The sequence below is a fragment of the Rutilus rutilus genome (genome assembly GCF_951802725.1).
Source record: "Rutilus rutilus genome assembly, chromosome: 16".
Lineage (NCBI taxonomy): Eukaryota > Metazoa > Chordata > Actinopteri > Cypriniformes > Leuciscidae > Rutilus > Rutilus rutilus.
Window position 1 is genome coordinate 5,662,994 of NC_140224.1, and position 22,009 is coordinate 5,685,002.

The window sequence follows — 22,009 nt, forward strand, 5'->3', positions numbered from 1 at the left end:
TCATTAATGAATAATTTTTATTGTCACTTTTATACAATATTAGGCTATTTCTTGTAAATGTGATTGTTTTCTCTACTTTACATTACTTTTCTGTTTTATTCAACTATGCTGATTGTTGGTTGTAACATTTCATTCATTTCCATCAGCCATAAATCCAGCATTAAGAAAATAATAATTGACTTTCGCCGTCTGTTTAGAAAAGCATGCTGTTGTATTGACACAGGTCATCATCTCGCTGGAGTCTTCAACACACTCAATCCTGCGCACGAGTTGCGCAATCGCTCCAGTCGTCAACAGGAACACGGTGAACCTTGCGTTCATTTCCCATCCTGCCTTTCGCGTCAGCTGATCTGATCACATCGCCTGTGCTCTTCTGTTTTCCTGGATCAGCGAACGAGAGTGACAGATATCACACGACTCGTGCTCATGTCGATTCGGTAAGAGGAAAGATAACACATCGGCCATGACCATGTATTGTTGAATCGCCACCGCGACAGAAAAACGCAGAACAAACATGGTGAGTGGACGAGCTTATTGCGCTGTTTATGTATTTGGAATAACAATAACGATAGCATTACTGTCTGTTGTGTAATGACAGATTCGTGAGCAATAAGAAAGTCTGGATATGGTCGTGTGTTTGTTTGCTTCTGAAATTCATTCCCAACGGAGATGAAATAAAATACTTTTTCGAGATGAAATGCTACTGTTTTGACCATGTAAACAATGCTTCTGGGTGTGTTGTCGTGTTATTCTTTAATATTCAGTGAGTGAACTGTCATGAATTCTGTGTTGTCTTGAGTCTCTAGTGCAAATGACATCAAAAAGAAGTACACTTTAATATACTTTGAAAAAAGAGTAGGCTACTTATTACTGAAATAATGTAGTTAGCCTAATATTAGTAATATGCTTAAGTGCGAAAGTGAATGTAATGTGTTTGGACACTTAAATGTATTATAACTTAAATTTATATTTAAAAAATACTTTTTTGACCCACTTAGGTGGGACTTAAATACATTTTTAAATGTAATTTCATAATTCTGTTTTCTTTTAATATGGTTGAAGTGCACTGCTAAATGTACATACAAGCATTTACTGGACTCAGAATGCACTTAATTTGATGTAAAATGAGCATGTTAACATATGCATGTACTTCATTGACGTGTGAAAGAATCTATTTGAAGAGGAAACTTGTTGGCTTGTGTGTGTATCAGTTCCACTATTCGCTGCCTAAACAAAGACTGCCAGTAATTAGCCTACGCTTTTCTTCTCCTCATTGTGTTTTTATTAGCTACCCTATAATCTCCTTTATTATATGAGCATGTAGGGAAGTGTAACACCATCAGTCTAACAACCTAGAAAAGATCTACAGATGAAATCACTATTATATATGAACTGAGAGAACAGAATTAGTGTCATTTAAATAAGCAAATTCTCATGTATAATTTGATTTAAAAAAAAACAGGCTCAAAAGTATTTCATGTACATGTTTAAAAAACATCATGGATGAAAACCACGGAGGGCTGTAACACTTTCCAGCGTAGAACAAAAGATGGCACAAAATGAAAGAGACCAACATAAACTCACACTATATGTGTTTCTAAATTTGCTTCTGGTATTATTTGTGTTTTGAATGAAAATGTTACCTAGAAACAGCGTCCATTATTTGTTACATACGTGTGGTAGGTTGCAACAACAGCACTCTTTTTACTATTAATTTACTCTTATTCAGATGTTCAGATTTACACTGATAAGTTGTAGATTTTGAAACTACTTAAGTTTGAGGCTAACACATAATGACTGTGCTGCAGTGTTACAAAATGACTGTGCTGCAGTGTTACAAAATGTTACAACACTCCCGATCTCCTCTATAGTCATTTGTCTATTTTGCAGTGTGTAAAGCACGACTAATCGAAGCCAGAGGAGCCATGCTGGCCACCCAAACACCTGAGAGCGGCCCAGAGGCAAAAGATGTCAAACAGGTTTGCAACTTCCTCATCTTTTTGAAGATTAGTTGGATTGTGGACATTACAAGGTCATTGATATGAATGTTTTGACTTTTTGTTGAGCAGGTTCTTGGAGGAAATTGCAGGAATCAGGATTTGTTCTTGTAAACCTGCGTTAAATCAAAGATGATGTGTGTTGTTTGATGAATGTTAAAACACTTTCTCCTATCACAGCTTAAATGCAGAGAAAACTATCAGTAAGCCATGCATAGGTTGATTTGCATGTGAAGTTAACACTGTGGCACTATCATAACATTGTTTCTCGTTCTGTTTTAATACGGTTTGGTAAAAGGAGTTTATAGGAAGCTACAGTTTGCGTGTTGTCTTGTAGATGTCAGACCGCACAGGCGCACACATAGAATGGAAACTAGACAAGTATTGAGCTTGTGAGAGAAGTGTCCGCTCAAGAGATAATGCTTTCTTTCTGGCCATTTCCTCTTTATTTGCTTAAGACTTTTGCTATTAGCTGCAGTTCTGTAGCACTTTATATTCAAAAGATTTCACATACAGGGATAACTAAAGCAAGACGAGGAAAATGTGTACAAAACTGTTCAGATTCAATCGCTCCATTTACACAAAACTTAATGCACAGATTCAATCAGATTAATATTTTGTGCTATCTGATACATTCACTCAGGCAACTGTGTTTCGTTAGATCTTTAATTCATACTATTTATTTTTAATAAACCGTTACGATAATGAAACAAACAACAAAAATATATATACATACTGTACTTAACCATAAAATATACAAAATATACAATATACATACATTCTTGGACTAATCGTCATATAAAAATATACATACATACACACAAATTGTATCTTTCAAAACGAATAAAATAAATATATGGAAATAAATAAAGCAAAAGAATCTTGAAGCACACAATTACCCAAACATTGTACATTAAGGCTTACAAATAAAAAACATTTTTTTCTAATTGATCAGTTATTTACTTCAGTAAAAGCAAAATTTATTAAATCTCCCGAGAAACTCACTAATTTTGCCCATTTCTTTTTAAACATATCTTCTTTACCCATTCAAACTCTTGACATTTTTCTAACGGTGTATTGTTGTTATATTGTTTCAAATATATTTTAAATACATATACATTTAAGACTACCTTTCCAACTAAAATAATACTTGAGTTTAATAAGAGTTTTTTTTTTCTGTGTGTGTGTGTGTGTGTGTGTGTGTGTGTGTGTGTGTGATCATCCCAAATTACCCTATATGAATTAAGTGGTAATTTAAGACCAATAGACAACAACAAAAAGGCAATATCAAAATAAATGCATAATGTCTTCCTCCTCTTCTAAACAGGAGGATTTTTATAAAATTGATTTAATCTGAAAATCCCAAAATGTTACACTTAAAAAGGTTTTATAAATGATCTAAAATATTTTGCAAGCTTTTAACAACCGAATATGATAATTGTCTTTGTATCTTAATATTGACATACATAGAAAGTGATTCATTCAGACCTAGCATATCTTCTTAAAGAGGTAGTTCAGATGATCAGATTACAAAGAGAAAGGATGTTTTTGCTGTTGTTTATACTATGGTTTATTCACATCATGCAACAAGATCTAATCTGTGCCTGTTTCCTCTTTCATTTATCATGATTGACACAAACTCATTGTTTTCTAGTCATCTTGGCTTCATTCTTCCCAGAAACTTCACTACTGAGGTTTTCATGCTGTTTGACTTGAAGCTGTGTTTGTTCCACAGCTTTGATTGACAGCGCTTTGGCGCATTTGTAATCAGTCAGCTGACATCAGGTGACAGTCTGTCTGTAGGTATTGCTCACATTCACATGGTAAAACACGATGACTTCTCCGTTCTGCCTTCTTCTCTTAGATCCTCAAGAGGCAGCCTAATGCTTGCAAAGCATTGTGTATTGCAAGAGCTTTTTTTGATTCGGTCTGCTGACCTAAATGTCACGATCATTCAGTGACCTGATCTCAAACCAACCATGCATTACAATCAATGCAAATTACACACCCTTAAACTTTATTGACTTTGGCGTTTCTACTGGATCACTAAATAAAAGACTATTGCTTTCATGCGTTTCCTGGTATTTTCCTCCATGGTTTCTTTGTTTTGACATCTTGTCAAAGGAAAGATGTCTAGACAGATGCGTTACAGAGTCAAGTCACCTTTATTTATATAGTGCTTTATACAAAGGTCTTTCTGAATACTCGATTCTGATTGGCTGGAAGGTGTGCATTAAAACCGTTTGATGCACAGGTTGTTCCAAGTCAGTTTAGGCAAGGCAAGGCAAGGCAAGGCAAGTTTATATATATAGCACATTTCATACACAATGGCAATTCAAAGTGCTTAACATAGAAGAAATTAAAATAATCAAAAAGAAATAAGAATAATTAAAACAGTTTAGAAAAATAAAATACAGTACAGTACAAACAGTCGGACGAACAGCGGCACAGTGCTCATTCAGTAAATGCATAGCTAAACATAACAGTTTAATTATCGTTCTATATTAATGCGCTGTTTTAATTGAAGCACACACACTCAATCGTCACTCGGAGTCGGAGATCATGCTGCTCACACACAGAAACATTCAGGAGCACAGAAACGTATCAACGCTGCTATTAATAAAATAGCTTTGCTATTGAATCACTTCATTATATTTCTCAGCAATGAGGGGGTAACATCGCTGGTTTTGAAGTATTTCAACTCACAGCTTCGTTGTTAATTGAGAGAGACGCTGCACAGACGCAGGTAATTCACACAGGCATCTCTCATCTCTCTCTCCCTCTCGCTAAGATTTCTCGATTTCTCTCTCTCTCGATAATTAATTAAAATAAATGCTATTAGTTAATTAGTTCAAATAAATGTAATCTTACGGCACTACTTTCTCTCTGTGTCTGATTTAAATAGGACAGAATGCTTGATCTAACTGACGAAAATAACCAACCATTTTTACCCTTCCTAAATATTAGCTTTAAGTTTTCAGTGCTGGAAAATGACCATGGTATAAGTGGGATAATCCACAGCTAGCTGTGCATTAAACCATTTGAACCATTTGGGTCAGTCGTCGCCTAATAGTTAGAGAGTCAGACTGGTAACACAAAGGTTGAGGGTTCGATTCTAAATACCGGCAGGAAATGACTGAGGCCATTGAGCAAGGCACCTAACCCCCAATCGCTCCCTGGGCGCCACAGCAAAATGGCTGCGGGTGTGTGTGTTGTTCACTACTCACTGCTCCTAATGTGTGTGCACTAACTTGGGTTATGGGTGGGTTAAATGCAGAGGACAAATTCAGAATATGGGTTATCATATTTCCTTCACGTCACTTTTACACTTTCAAATGAATGCACTCCACTTTGCGTCATGTAGTTATTTGCCTCTACGCCGTGCATTAAAATCGTTTAATGCACATCTAGCCGTGGATTATCCCTTACTTATATAATACAGATTGTTTCAAAACAGCTTCAAAATAATAAACAGAAAAATAACAGAATCAGTGATGCAATAGTGTCAACTCAATTCAGTTCAGTGTTGATTGATCTCTGTTCAATAACTATGTAAAGTTCATCAATTATGAAACTATTCAATTCAGCTATATGCAGCTCTGCAGAAGACAATAGTGTCATTGTTCAGCTCAATTCAAGTTCAGTTCATGTCAGTGTAGTCTAATTTACTGAATATTAAACAGAGCGATATTAACCCTTCTCTTGTTCTCAGTGGATCAAGGAAAAGATCGCACGGACGCTAAAAGCCCTGCAGAAGCGCTACATCACCACGGACACGGCGGTCACCAGCGAGGACCTGGAGGCGAACCTGCTGTGTTGTGCTTTGGAGGCGGTTTTCATCCATGGAATCAAGAGCAAGTTCATCAGATTTGATGGAGGTAACTTGCGCAAAGGAGGATCACGAGGAGCGCTTCCTCAACCTGTCTTCTGGAGCCTGTTGAAGACCGTCACACACAGGTGGGTCATAGGTTAATTGAAATTTATTTCAATAAAGTCGGCAGGAAATGAAAATTCACCCTATCTATTGTAAGGGGTATACAGTTTAGGACCCAAGGACCAGATGTTTGAAAGAAGACCCGGAGTCAGAATTATAAAAAATTGAAGAAAAGTTTCACTGAAGATAGTTTCATCAGCAGAAGTCAGCTTCAAGACTCACACAGGAGTTCGTAGGCTGCCCCGCTTACAGTTACAAAGATCACAGCAGTTATACCATTTCCAAGGTCTAAGCTACGTCATTGCTTACAGGTTGAATGATTCTGACTGGCTAAGAAATTGATAAACATAGTAATTTTCCACACATATACAGATAGACAGAAGCATATCCCCATAGATTATGCCGCTGACACTCGGACCCTGAAGTTAGGCACGTCGTGACCTTCCAGGTCGGGGATTTGGGTTGCTGGGTGCCAGCATGTCCCGAACAACAACTCAGTCAATCTCCAACAATGCCAGTGGTTCCTTAACCTGTAACCAAGAAGACTAACACACACACCGACACACATCTTTTCCAAGATTGGATTTGGCCAGGCTCTAACTATAAACAGGAGTCTCGTCTCAAAACATCAAGATAACAAGTTATTTCTCTCAGGAAGAGCTACATTTTAGTCTAACTGAAAAGTAAGGCTTTAACTGAGAAATGCTCCCTTAAACTGTAGACTTCAATGACCCCTATATGTTTTTAACATGTTGAAGACCTTTCTCAAACACAAAACATTTCCCTATTTTATTTCTGGAAGCCGGGTTAAATGAGAAAGCACTGTTACTGCATTCAGATATCAAATACTGACATTAAAAAGAATACATGAAAAGAACATTTCAGTAATCACACTGGTAACTTCTATAACAAAGTAAAATCTCCAGAGAAGTCATTCAACTCATTTGATATTTAGAAGGAAAAATATTGATTAATACCTTGATTATAATCACTCATTACATATACATTGAAGCAGCAGTGGATTCCAATCAAATGCATGGTTTAGATCTTATTGTGAACAATTTATTTGTGCATTCGTTTATTTTTTTTAAAGGGTTCCTATAATGCCCTTTTCACAAGATGTAAAACAAGTCTCTGGTGTCCCCAGAGTGTGTATGTGAAGTTTTAGCTCAAAATACCCCACAGATCTTTTTTATAGCATGTTTTGACCTTGTAATATTTAATTCAAAATGTCATAACTGGACCTGCATAAGAGATCTTAGGACCCCAAACTTTTAAATGGTAGTGCACCCACCAACCAATTTCCAGCTTTCAGCAAATCAGTTAGCGAAGGCCACATAAAACTTTTTTTTTTTTTATCTGAAGGGTCATTGGCTCTCAAGGGATAGCATCTGTCTTTTGAATTTTGGATGCATTGGATGCTAGTGGGAACTAAATGTTATTAATGAGCCTTCTTGGATTACAGTATACACCACTCTTTTCAAAATAATTCCTAAGCATTTGGTTTTTTACTGACCAAGTCGATTGATGTTGATTCATGCTTCAAAATAATTTTAACCAAGTCTTTCCAAGTGAGCAACCTGTCACCCGTTTGGAAACAGAAATAGGCATGTCAGGGAGAGACTGTGAGGATTGTGACAAGCCTGTAGGATTAGTTGAATCATGTGGTTTAGTAATTGGCTCCAGAGCCTATGGGCAATAGTCAAGTGACACTCACTCACTCGGTACTCTGAGGCACTTTGACTCATGCTTGAGGGTTTCGTTCATAGTTAACTCAGTAGGAAAGTTTTCAGTCTTTGTTTTGAGTCTTGAAGGAAGGAGGAGGAAGTCGATAAAGACAGTACTGACAAAATGTCTAGTATGGAAATCACAGTACGTCACAATGCGCAATTTTATATGCATAAAGATGTAGATTCTTGTGTGGTTCATTTCATTTTGCCTTGTAAAAGTGACAGAATAGAGAAATGCCAGTATTTGTCAATGTTTTCACTTATTTAGATGACCTTCTCTAAAAACTGAAAAAAAATATATATATATGAATGCACACAAATAAATAAGTATTGAGACAATGTTGAGAGAAAAAGAATTGCATTACAGTATATGAAAATGTCATCAAATACTCACCTTTATGTCATTCCAAACTTTGAACACAAAAGAAGATCAGGATAAATCCTCAGAGAGTTCTGTCTATCCATTTCAAAACTTTAATGCTTTAAAAAGTTCATAAAGACATGAAAGTAATCCATATGAACTAGCGGTTTAAATGATAACAGGTTTAATTTAGGCTTTTATTCATTTATAAACATTGATCAATGCACGTCAAACATGGTAAACGGAAGATCAAGAAACAAACATTTTTGGTTCTCGAGCCTCAATCAAGCACGTTTGAGCTTCCGTTTACCGTGACTTTTCAATTTTGGATGAACTGACCCTTTGAGTGATCACATGCAACTCTTTTGATTCTGTAGGGACGTAGTTCAAGAACTGGAACGTCTAAGCTTCATAAACTCAGACATTGGTCGCTGCAGAGCATGGGTTCGCCTGGCTCTAAATGACGGGCTTCTGGAGTGTTACCTGACCTCACTGCTTCGCGAGGGGTCCAAATTGGGCTCCTACTACCAGCCCGGGGCTCTTCTGCTGGACCCGGAGGATCGCGAGGTTCTTCTCACCCTGCTGCAGGGTTTGGCCTCGATGACCTTCCAGCTCTCCTATAAATCAGCTGTGCTGAATGAGTGGACCAACACACCACTGGTCCTCGCAGGCCTTTGCCCCCTCACGCCTGCCGACGAGCACCTTCTGGGCCCCAAGCGCAAGGAGTCTTGGGATACAGTCTCACAGTCATCTGCAGGGTCCGGAAGCTCAGATTGGGCTCAGGAAGCGATTCAGAGGGAGTCGAGGAAAGAGCAAACCGAGGGTTGTGAAACGAACACTCCGCTTACCTCATCAAACCTCAGTCTGAATACGTCAGGATCGTCACAGCTGTCCTCCAGCCTGAGCTCTGATAGTCTGCTTCAGGGTCAGGAGCCCAGGAGTCCCGAAAAGGAAAGCTGGAGTTGTGACGTGGAAATCAGCCACAAAGCACAACAGAACACCGTCACAGAGTGAGTAAAAGTTAGTCTATTCTGTTAAGTCTTGTGACATGTCTCAACCAAGTGCAATAAAGTGTCAAGTGATAAATCACGTGAAATGGAAGTTGCGATTGTCTTTTTTTCCATGTTTTGATGTGCATCCGAGTGAAACGGCTTCTTGAATAAGAAAACAATGGGTGGGACGTGATTTTGTCCGTGAGGAATTGATTGGATGGTTGGATTGTTATGGTTTGCTATTGGTGGATCTCATGTGAGTGACAGGTTATTCCGCCCTCATGCCAGTAATCAGAGAAGAGAAGAGATGTTTCTGCAAGAGGAATTCTGGAAGTTATTTTGATTAAAGATTACGATGTAGATTCTTACGAAGATTACGAAGATATTCCATGATGACTTTAATCAGAGTTGTACAGATTTTCAAAATCAACAAGTTGGGTAACTTAATAATAATTATAATAATAATAATTGGTCTGAATAATCAACTATTTGGCCATATAATGGCAATGATTCAGCGTCATATTTAGCAATATACCAAAACCTGCCTAGGTGCTTTAAATAGGCTACATTCCTTTTAAAAACTAAATAGTCACCTTCTCTAATTGACTCGTTAGGTGTTGGTCAACTAGTTGGCCAGCAAACCACCTGCAACCATCAACAGCGTCATGCTATAAGACATTTTGTCAGTTGCTTGGTTTTTATTTTCATAACCATCCAAAATCCTTTCCTCAGCTGTATATTAAGAATCACATGACTGGGATTTTGTCGCTTCATGCAACATTTCACTGACACTGAGCTCAGAAAACTTGCCTCCATGTTTTGAAAGTTGTTGTGAAGGTTCTTGTTAGGATAAAGTTTCCTAAAGGAAATGCCAGAAAAATTATTTGAAAAATTGACATTTGAAAGAAGTTGTTGTGTTGTCTGAAGTACTTATTTAACATACTTGTTTTTTTGTAGAGAGAACAACTCCTCTAGTCAGGATTTGAAGAAGGAAGACTTTGATGCGTTCGTGCCAGCTCCAGATATTCAGCTCCAGAGTGACTCTACCAAACATGCTGTTGATTTGAAAACGCACATGGACACGGACACAACTCTGTCGGATGCACACATCACAGAGGGATCTAAAGCATGCTCAGAAAAGATATCAGCTGAAGCGTTACTGGAGACAAAAGAAGGAACAACGGAAGAATCGGAGATTCTAGTTATAAGCACAAGACTAAAAGTCAAACATGCAGTCACTGAGACCCAAGAAAGGGAGCAGAAGAGACAGAACAGAGACTCATCTGTCGAGTCCCCTTCAGTTTCTACTGTTGAGAAGACCTCTGACCTCGTTAAAGACCCTGTCACTGTTCTTCCAGAGACCTCTGCTGCCCCTATTGCAGTAGAACAATCCCGAAATGCTGCATACAGACGTTCCGCAAGTACCGTCAGCAGGAAAATATCCTCAGACTCTCTGTATTCCTCTTGTGTGAGTGTTTTCAAAGAATCATATTCTCTCTATAATATCCTTTAATATTATAGTAATGTTAATATACCAACTGACAGGGATCGTGTATAATTACAGCATTAATTGAGAGATTGTTTTCCTTAAGAACAATTGATTTGTACTGTATCTGATGTATATCCAAAAGATATTGAATCTAATCGAAAAGCTTGTGAATCAGAATTGATTCATAAAATGAATATTCATGTCAATATCTAGCCCTATTTGACCCTTAGGGTGGATGCTAATAGAAGATCTTAAAATCTGTTTGTCTCTCAGAAATCCACATCTTGGATATCAGAGGATGACTTTTATAAGCCAGAAGAAACGGGCAGTTCTGAAGCATATGCGGTTATTGACATCACGCAATTGAACGGGGAGGTGACGCCCACCTCTGAACCGGACACCCTCCAGCCCCCACCAAGCGTAGTGCACCGGAGACAGAACGGTAAGATGGATAAAACAGGAATTTGCTTATGCCAAATTCTTGATTAGTAACTACTGGAAGACTTTTGGAAGCCTGGAGCTGCAAAAAAGTGCTATTTCATTTGTCTATTTTTGTTGCCTCTGATGTGTTATCTGTGCTTAAAATTTACTTTAACTGTTTCCTTCTTGCAGAATAATGACCGTAAAAAAACTTGCAGACATACACTACCAGTCAAAAGTTTTGGCTCGGTAAGATTTTTAATGTTTTTAAAAGAAGTCTCTTCTGCTCACCAAGGCTGCATTTATTTGATATAAAAAATAATAATAAATAAAAAACTGTTTACAATTGTACTGTTTTGTATTTTAATATATTTTTAAATGTAATTTATTCCTGTGATCAAAGCTGAATTTTCAGCATCATTACTCCATTCTTCAGTGTCACATGATCCTTCAGAAATCATTCTAATATGCGGATTTGATGCTCAAAAAACATTCATTATTGTTAGCCATGTTGAAAACAGTTGTGTGCAATTTTTTCAGGATTCTTTGATGAATATAAAGTTCAGAAGAACAGCATTTATCTGAAACAGAATCTTTTGTAACATTATAAATGTCTCCACTGTAACTTTTGATCAATTTAATTCATCCTTGATAAATAAAAGCATTGATTTCTTTCATTTCTTTCCCCCCCAAAAATAAAATAAAACATTCTTACTGACCCCAAACTTTTGAACGGTAGTGTTTAATGTTACAAAAACTTTCTGTTTCAGATAAATGCTGTTCTTTTGAACTTTCTATTCATCAAAGAATCCTGAAATAAAAATGTAAATGACTGTTTTCATTATGATAATAATGAGAAATGTTTCTTGAGCATCAAATCCTCATATTAGAATGATTTCTGAAGGATCATGTGACACTGAAGACTGGAGTGATGATGCTGAAAATTCAGCTTTGATCACAGGAATAAATTATGCTTTACTATATTCACATAGAAAACAGCTGTACTAAAATTACACAATATTACTATTTTTTTTTTGTTTATTTTTTTTTATCAAATAAATGCAGCCTTGGTGAGCAGAAGAGACTTCTTTTAAAAAACATAAAAAATCTCAACTTTTGACCGGTAGTGTGTGTATGTGTATGTGTGTATGTATATATATATATATATATATATATATATATATATATATATGCTGCAAATGCAAATATACCACTGCAATAAATATTTTTAAAAACGCTGTTACACTCAACCTTGAAAACAGCAATACGATGAAAAAGACAGATGTTCAATAAAAAGTAGAAATCGTGGATGTGTGTATAAGATCATCTGTGTGTCTCTCAGGTCTTCCTAACCCGTTCAGGGGTTTGCTGAAGCTGGGTCAGCTGGAGCGGCGCAGTGCGGTGGGCATGTGGTGGGATTACTACTGCGAGCTCTCTCCGTTTGAGTTACGGCTGTACATCAATGCAGAGGAGCGCATCTGCTATGAAAACCTGTCCCTGCTGCGCTGCGAAGACGTCCGCCTGTCCTCTGGCTCCGAGGGCCGTTTTCGGCTCTCCTTCCTAAACAAAAGAATCTACCTGCGGGCACCGTCTCATGGGGAGGCTGAGGACTGGGTCGATCGCATCATAGAGGCCATCAGCAAACTCCGTCCCATGATGAGAGACGAACAGTGGGAGGTGCTGCAAACGTCCATTGATCAGGAGATCCCCTCGCCAGCACCCTCGAGCCCCGAACGCACCATCTCAGAACTTCCAGATCCCCCTCAGTTAGATTGGACCCGTCATAAGGACCCAGAACTAGATGCCATAAAGGAAGCGGTGGTCTATCAGAACTTGGAGGAGAAGGGTTGGCGGTCTCTTGTGCTCTCACTCTCCCTGGAGACCCTCAAAGGTTTCCTGGTCCAAGATGACTCCAAGACACCCCTTTTCTCACACCCCATTAGTAACATCAGGGATGTGGTTCCAGATGTTTCTCTAGGTAGTCCTGCGTTTTTTAAGGTTCTGACTGCGCGTGACACACTGACGCTGAGGGCAGAGAGCGGTGAGGAAGCCCGAGGATGGAGGAGTCTGATACGAGGAGCGCTCGACTCGTATCTGGAGACGGAGGATGACGGAGCGCTTCAGGGCGTCTCGTCGCCCGGCGGCGTCCACAAACTGGTTCAACACAGACTGAAGGGAGACGGGGAGTTGCTGTCTCACTTGTCTGAGGTCCCCAAGGAAAGAGGACTAGACGCGCAAAATTACAAATGTGCAGGTACGAGAGGATGGCATGATGAGTTTTCTTTTTTAGAATTATAATCAAATGAAATTCATACAGTCAATGACTTTAACTGTTTGGCTTTATTAAATATAATAAAGGTATAATTATTTTGTTTATTATATTATTATTATTATTTCCTGAAAATAAAAGCATCAAAGTAGTTATATTTATCATTCATATTTGAAGAAAATATTTAGGTAACATGCAGGAAGCCACTTTGTTGTCATGTGACAAGAAAACCATTAAACAGGAAATGATACCACAAAGAAGACTCATGTAAACTCATACTGTCGATATGTGTAAACTGTAGTAACTTTAATTTTTAGATCATGGGGTCGGTAAGACTTTTTGAAAGAAGTCCTATGCTTTCCAAGGCTGCATTTATTTTATCAAATGTTTTATTATTTTTTTAAATATAATTTATTCCTGTGATCAAAGCTGAATTTTCAGCATCAATACTCCAGTTTTCAGTCACATGATCCTTCAGAAGTCATTCTAATATGAGGATTTGCTGTTCAAGAAACGTTTCTTATTATTATTAATGTTGAAATCAGGATTAAAAATATTCTGGATTATTTGATGAATAGAAAGTTTAAAAGAACAGCATTTATTTGAAATAAAAGTCATTGGTGACTTTATAAATGTCTTAACTGTTACTTTTGATCAGTTTAATGTGTCCTTGCTGAATAAAAATATTATTATTCTTTTTTTAAATCTTACCCACAGTGTATATCAGATATTTATATATTTTATGATATGGCAAGGTTACTTTGGTTTTTACATTTCAAATGTAGGTTTCATAGTGATAGACAACATGATATTCATGATTTAAAAATATTTCTGTAATCATTGTTTAAAAAGTAAAAATTGGAGAAAATTCTATTTTTACTTGGTTACACCACGGGACATTTTTCTATACATTTGACAGAAATGTATGAAACCAACAAGAATGCAAATATTACATTAGAGCTGTGCACATGCACTTTAAAATGGATTTGTCTAGTCTTTACTTTTCATCGCCCCAGAAACGAGCCGTCAGCCACGTGTTTCTGTCCTTTGTGAGACTGAGGAAATGAGTCCCTTATGTCGATCTTGAAGTGTTTTTCACTGTGCCTGTGCTCTCTGGCACTAAGTAAAAGCTCTTGTAAACGTGTACCCAGGTTGCCCTCGGCAGATCGGCGTGTCTTTCGGGAGAGCCAGACTCTGTGAGTTCTCAGGCCAGTATTACTGTGAGTCCTGTCACCAAGGAGACACAACCATCATCCCCTCCCGCATGGTGCACAACTGGGACCTAACAACACGCCAGGTGAGCACAAACTACTTTTTTTTTTTTTTTAATCTTTCTTTATTAATTTTTTTGCTTTAATTATTATTATTTTTTATTAACATTCACTTCCCATTTTTCTTCATTGTAGTTCTTCCTGTAGTTCTTCAAGTTTTTATTGTCATATTTTTGCAGCTATTAAATTAATAATAAATTTTTTCTTCTTTTTTTTTAAGCCTTATGACTTTCATTTGATAAAATTCACAAGAAACGGGTAACACTTTACAATAATGTTCTATTCATTAACATTAGTTAATGTATTAACTAACATTAACTAACAATGAGTAATACATTTGTTACAGTATTGCTTAGTCTTTGTCAATGTTAATTAATAAAAATACAAATGTTCATTTGTTTAATCAGCTCAGGTCCGTTAAATGATAGTAACATACAACTTTTGATTTTTAATAATGTATTAGTAAATGCTGAAATTAACATCAGCGAAGATTAATAAAGGCTTTAGAAGTATTTTCACTGATAGTTCATGTTAACTAATATAGTTATTGTATATAAACCTTATTGTAAAGTGTCACCATGATATGCTGATTTATACACACCTGTTCATAAGTTTGGGGTCAGTAAGATTTTTTAATTATTACTTTTGTTCATCAAGGATGCATTCAATTGAACAAAAGTGACAGTAAAGACATTTATAATGTTACCAAAAATGCTGTTTTTGAACTTTCTATTCATAAAAGAATCCTGAAAAATACATATCATTGTTTCCACAAAAATGTTAAGCAGACAAAAACTATTTTCTACATTGATAATAATAATAATAAGAAGAAGAAATGTTACCTGAGCAGCAAATCATCATATTAGAATGATTTCTGAAGGATCATGTGACACTGAAGACTGAAGTAAAATTCAGTTTTGCATCACAGGATTAAATACAAATGTTCAATTTATTCAGATAGAAAACAGTTATTTTAAATTGTACTGAACCCAAACTTTTGAATGGTGGCGTGTACAGTATACGCCAATAATTGTGATTTGATTCAAAGACATTATTATTCTTCAGCTTGCAATAACATATCAGATTTCATGAGATCAGAAGCGGCTTCTCTCTTGTGCTTATTTGTTACAGTCTCTATGTTCTTCAGCTGTGTGTGACTGTGCACGTCTCTATGTTCAGGTTTCAAGACAAGCCTTTAAGTTGCTGACTCAAATAGAGCACGAGCCGCTTCTGAACCTTGATGTTTTGAATCCTGACCTGTTTGATCACACTGACACTGTGGCTAAAGTGCAAACCCTGAGGCAGAAACTCCGTTTCCTCGGAGACTACATCCTGATCTGCCGCAGCGGGATCAGCAAACAAGTCCAGCCGAGGTGTGTTTGTGTGTGCATGTTGATCCTTTGCACACCATTAAAGCTTTAATAGATGTTTGCAACAGATCCGTAACAAGTTTTTTTTATTTCCAGACTCCAGCAGAGGACTTATTTATTGGATAACAGTGATGTATACAGTGTATTGGACTTGCAGCAGGTATTTATTCAGTAAAAAAAATGAGCTGTCATCAAAATGGTTGACTATATTTACCTCCCAGAACTGTCTCGCACGATCGTGTTCCCAAACACCACGCATACGAACGCAAGATAACATGACAGCATTAATTGCGTTACGTCTGCGCGCTTTGAGGCGCAAGTCATTTATGATGCCACAGTGGCTTCCCCGATCGCAGAAACTTGTAACATTTTCTCAGTAAGTGATGATTTTGTTTTCTTAAAGGGGTGGTTGATTATGATTTCACTTTTCTAACTTTAGTTAGTGTGTAATGTTGCTGTTTGAGCATAAACAACATCTGCAAAGTTGCAATACTCAAAGTTCAAAGCAAAGGAAGATATTTGCTTTTAAAGAAAAGGACTACAACAAACGGCTGGTTGGGACTACAAGACATTCCTCCCGGGTTAGTGACATCACTAACCCTAGAATTTACATAAACCCCGCCCCCGGGAACACGCAGTCCATGTTGAGAAGAGGAAGAGTTGTTGTATAAGAGTACATTTGTGAGTCAGCTCAAACTTTAGCATCCATCTTTTCACATGCAATAGAAAGTCACTCTGTGTGCATCTCACAACAGTTCCTATATGAGCGATTTATAGATTTATCATGACAGAATATCTTAATTGAAGATAGTTAACTCCACATCAGCAACATAAATTCATCAACTAACCATTCAGAGACGTCCTGTTGCATTCTACATGTTGTCACTTCTTCTTGAGTCTCTCCATCTTTGTCTGACTCCGTTTTAGCATTAAAGGCAGAACAGTTTCTGTCATTTTAGTGTGTCTGCGTGAGGTAATAGCAGCTGCTAACACACAGGAGCTCTTGAAACCCCGCCCTCTGCAGCAGCTCATTTGCATTTAAAGGGCCAGGCACAAAACGGTGCGTTTTTGCAAACCCTCAAAAAGTGACAACTTTAACTTGCTATATAAAAATATCTGTGGGGTATTTTGCGCTAAAACTTAACACACACACTCTGGGGACATCATAGATATATTTTACATCTTGTGAAAAGGGCATTTTACCACCCCTTTAAACGCATGAAATGGAAACGGGGCTTTAGTTTTGTGCGATATTCCAATTTTGCGCATAAGTTAAATTCGCAACTTTTGATCGAAATATAGCTGTTATTGAGGTCTGGAAAAAGTTTTTCCTGAATATCAGCATGATTGCGAATGTCATGTTGATTTTTATAGAACAGTTCAATAAACAATATGCTAACATTTTCAATTATATTTTGAGACCAAATAGTCATTTTCTGTATTTGCTGTTTTGTCAACAAAAATTTCCAGATGAAACCTCTGAAAAGATCTGTTGTCCGTGTCCGAGCAACACATAGCGGCGCTTCATTACTGAATGAATCTGTGTTTTTAACAAATCAGTTTAATGAATGACTTAATGACTGAATGAATCAGCCGTTTGATGAATCATTTGAATGATTAACTCTGATTCAGGTTTTAGTTTCATATATCATTTAAAAAATAATATATATATAGTTTTAGGCGGTAGATATTGCCTCATAGCACAGAATATGAAAAGCTTTGTGAGTCAGCCAAGGTACCAGCACAAAAACACACTCAGCAAAATATTTAATTATCATAATCAACAAAATCCCAGAAAATATTGAGATGTGTGTGTGTATATATATATATATATATAATCGCACACCTTACTTTACATGATCAGACTTGTGTTTTCTTGCACACAGATAGCAGACGGACACTATGAATCTTACCTGCAGTCTCTGATTGAGTTTGGGTCGAAGCACGTGCACAACTGTGACCTTTGCACCCAGAGGGGCTTTATATGTCAGATCTGCAACTCTGACAACATCATCTTCCCTTTTCAGTTTGACAGCACCTCCAGGTATTGTCATATAACACACATTATGCCTAAAATATATATAAACAGGGTTGCCAGGTACCAGAAAAATGTCCATCCCTACCTACTCAACATAAATGAAAACTAGCCTAATTCTTTTCTACGTCCAATCAGTGTTTATTTAGATGATTTTAGCGAGACCACGTGTATGCAGGAGGGACATCTAACCGAAACTGTGACGATTGCAGTATTCTTGCAGTGTTGCCATGTCCACTTATTATAAGCGTTTTGGGGCTTGTTGTGTAAGCTTCACTCATATAGCGATCAAGTAGTTATTAAAGTGGGCAGTTGCAGGTCGCGATATTTTAGTCTTATTTTCAGCTTAAAGCATTTGGATTTATTTCGGTTTATTCTTGTTTGTTTTTTATTTCTAGCAAGATCTAGCAACACGAATGAGTCGAGGCTTGTAGGCTACCTGTTTTCCTGTGATTTCTTGCATCACACACGTACAGAAGAGAGACAGATGTGCGTTTTTATACGTCATTAACAACTAGTTGGTCAGTTCGGATCCGTACACACTGTAGAATTAATGTAGAGTTAATTTGGTTGTAGAATGTGACTCTCACCCCTATAAATGACCGTGTACAAAACAGGGTGAAGTGCTTCAATAAAGGGCGTTCGATCTTTTGAAATATGAGATTTTAGTACATTTTACTGTTCAAATCATTTTAATTTGTGACAATATAAATATACTGCCGATATCCAAGTTTATATAATTTTTTACTGTACCAATGTTTTTTCATGAACCATTAAACTTTGCATATGAAAATGCACAATGAGCCTATTTTGCGACATTTCTCAGCCGCCACAGAGTTAAATTCTTTAAAAAGGACATAAGGCCTTGAAATATGACGCACTGCCCTGACGAAAGCCACATTTTAAACGCTTTTTACTGTATCAGCCTTTTTAAACGGACACAAGGCTGTAATATTAGAGGTATACAATAGAGCAGATAGATCTTTATTAAATCATGCGCATCCATACTCTCGTTTACTTCATAGTAAAATGCCAGTGACTCTCAAAGGAAATATGTTATAGACAGTATACATAAAACGGAAATTGTAACGCGTGGGCACACAGAAAAAAAAGCCCCGCACACATGAAAAGTTTCTCATCAGCACGCAAAAGTCTGTATATTTTTTATTTTTGCAAAGGTCTGTTTAGGGGCTCTGTAGTTTTCAAAATAGCCCAAATGTGCTAGAAAAGCACAGCCCTGGCAACACTGAATATAAAACACTGCACATCTACTTTCACTTTTACACCATTCACACTGTTGTTCTGCCTGTGACTGCATTTTTCCCACCACTTTAACATTCACATGACTCCACCAGAGAGGGAGCAAAAGTGTCGGCACAGCAGTCTAAAAAAATGGTGTAAAAGTTAAAGTAGATGTGTGTACTTTCACACCATTTTTTTTTTTTTTTTTTTTGCTGTGCCGACACTTTTCATCATGAGAAGTGATTTTCTGTGTGTTTTCTGTCTCTCAGGTGTAGTGTCTGCAAGACGGTGTTTCATTCCTCCTGTAAGGCCAAGTGTCCGCGCTGTCCGCGCTGCGTTCGAATACAAAAGTATTTGGAGAGGGACTTGGAGGACTGATTTAGCTGTTTGTTAAAAGCATGAAGGTTTCTAAGAAAACGGTCATGTGCCAAGTTCTCTGTTGCTGTCGTATCTACAGAGCTCAAAATCCAGGGTTAGTACCATATTATTGTAAAGTTATCTTATTTTTCTCAGTTAGCTGACCAACTGGAAGCGCTTGATCTGTATTTCACACTAAGAGTTTATTGGACTCATCAGAAACTCGCCTTAAGTGCACTTATTTACACATACATATGTACATATTTACTCACATTAGAACACCCATGTATGTTAATTCCTGAGATGTCAACAATGCCAAACAAACAATGGTGGAAGAACTGTTATTAAAGCTATGATTTTTGCTTTTTAACTTTATAAACACACCAACATTCAACGGTTAATCTATTTCTCTGGCCTTCACTTGTTATTCTGCAGGTTTGTGTTTGGAATCATAAGTCTTAGTTCTCCCTCTCTCTCTCTTTTTTTTTTTTGCGTAGTCATTACTGATTTAGTCCAGCCAATAAAATCATATTTATGAAACTTAAGACAATTAAATGCCAAGGATCTTAAAGCTCTTGTTTTTATATTTTTACTATTGTTTTACATCTGAATGTCACATGCCAAGTTTTATATGAAGCATTACTAGTTTACAAAACATTGTGTGCATTAATAAGTATATTCTTGTATATGCAGGAATTGTACGCACCTATTAAAGAAGGTGATCAATGAAATTATGAAACGTACTAACACTTACAACCTCCTTTAACGGGTCATTTTTGTATTATACTGTGCCTTTATTTTCAACTTTCGTTGTAGCATTCATTATCACTAAAATGGATTGTTCCAAAAATGTAACTATTATAAGCCAATGTGAATTATTAATGTGTGCCACAAAATCAGAAAGTCTCTGTGGATGATAAAAAGGATCAACTCTTTTTTAATATTTGATTCTTGGTTTAATGAATGTCCATTCTTAATGATTGATTTGCCTATGAAGGTTGACCGCTGCTTCATAAGCACTTGTTTTATGTTGGAAACTTACATTTTTCTTTTTGTTTTGTACTTTTATTTTAACAATGCTGTTTTTCCTGGTATGTTTATGACAAGTTCATTACATCACCTGTTAAAGGAAAAACTCCCAGATGACGTTCTGTCTTTCTTATCTTCTGTTTTTCCACTCGGGGCAGTGTCACCTAAGCAAAAGTGTCTCAACATAAATTGGCAGGCAGTTACTCTTTTTACAGTCATGAATACTGAAGCTTTTGTTTTGTTTAGATTTGATGTTAACTCCTTTTCTTTTATTATTAATAATTCTTTCAGAGTAAATGTTTTCATCCTCATAATAATGTGCATTTAGTCGTTTAGCAGACGCTTTTAACTGAAGTGTTTATAAAAGCCAACAATATTTACAGTACACATAACTACCTGGAAATGTTGACTGTGCTCCTGTGTGTTTAAGCTGCTCTCTGATCTCGTACTGTCTACAGGTGTATGTTCGTGCCAGTGTAACTTAAAGAAACAACATTCCCTAGAATCATCAGCTATAGAAAGACGGACACATATTTTTGTCTAACTTGTCATTCTCCTCAAACTACGTCGCGCTGCATTTGTCTCTGACTGGTTCTTCGTGTTTTCTTACCTCCTGGCACTCTTTTTCTGTCTGTGTTTGCTTCTTTCCATCCATCATCTCCATCCAGTCTATACCAAACAAACTCCATTTAAAAATGTTTGTAAGCATGTTAGAATCTTAAATTGAGTCCAACTTGTGTAACTAAACCTGGATCAGAGTTTGAATAAATTATTTTTACTTTAGCTACTAGGCTACAGAGAAAAACTTTTTTATGCACTGGTCAATTCTGAACGATTTTGCTTCCATGACATGTCTTTTTTCAGACTAGAGGAAAGAAAGCATCCAAAATGCATATTTAAGTGTTTGTTTTATTACACGTCTTCTTCTGTTTACATCTGCATGGATTTCAATTACATTTTATTTCAAATTCAAAGTCAATACACGATCAGTGTTTACTTTGGTAAGGCTATTAGTGTTTATATTTTACACCGTGCGGGATGGTTTTCGCGGGAGACTGTGTACAAACGTCACTCGCCCGTGTGTGTCTCATATCCGTAAATAGAGAAAAGTTGCTCCAGCTCCTTCGAGGCTTGTATGGTGTGGTAGTGGCATAGGTTAGTTGTCACAAAGGGCTAGAAAGGTTGACATGGAGCATGCTAAATCTCAAACTGCTGGGAAATCACCCGTTTTAAACAAACGCCGAACAGAGGAGAGTCTACTGGCAAAAAGAGAAGGCGACAGAGTTCGTAATAAAACGGGTATCAACACTGACTAGTAGCAACTAACATTGACTAATATAACTGAGGCTTTTCGGAGATGGGTGATGGATTTTTTTAAATAAAAGCATCGCGGAGAAGGCTTTTTTTTTTTTATTACACAGGTGAGTAAAGTATTTTATTGAGCAGATACATTGTCATGTAGCTCTCTTAACAGAGTTCATCATAAAGTAAGGGTCATATTCATCCGCACAGT

At 37.0% G+C, this 22,009-nt stretch overlaps 1 protein-coding gene across 1 annotated transcript; it reads left to right on the forward strand.

The window, feature by feature from the left end:
• The first annotated feature begins 272 nt into the window (after positions 1-272).
• On the forward strand, positions 273-21,283 carry plekhm1 (pleckstrin homology domain containing, family M (with RUN domain) member 1). The gene is made up of 12 exons (XM_084433625.1): positions 273-517; positions 1,891-1,979; positions 5,710-5,954; positions 8,400-9,032; positions 9,972-10,482; positions 10,777-10,945; positions 12,266-13,177; positions 14,344-14,489; positions 15,643-15,836; positions 15,930-15,993; positions 17,720-17,877; positions 19,380-21,283. The coding sequence occupies exons 2-12, from the start codon at positions 1,926-1,928 to the stop codon at positions 19,486-19,488; spliced, it is 3,195 nt and encodes a 1,064-aa protein (XP_084289751.1). The 5' UTR covers positions 273-517; positions 1,891-1,925; the 3' UTR covers positions 19,489-21,283.
• Positions 21,284-22,009: the final 726 nt, after the last annotated feature.

Bases quoted from the DNA above. Each gene is read 5' to 3' on its own strand.
- plekhm1 (XM_084433625.1), top strand. From the start codon at position 1,926: ATGCTGGCCACCCAAACACCTGAGAGCGGCCCAGAGGCAAAAGATGTC. The intron at 14,490-15,642 runs GTGAGCACAAAC...CTCTATGTTCAG, and splicing joins GGGACCTAACAACACGCCAG to GTTTCAAGACAAGCCTTTAA. The intron at 15,994-17,719 runs GTATTTATTCAG...TCTTGCACACAG, and splicing joins GTGTATTGGACTTGCAGCAG to ATAGCAGACGGACACTATGA.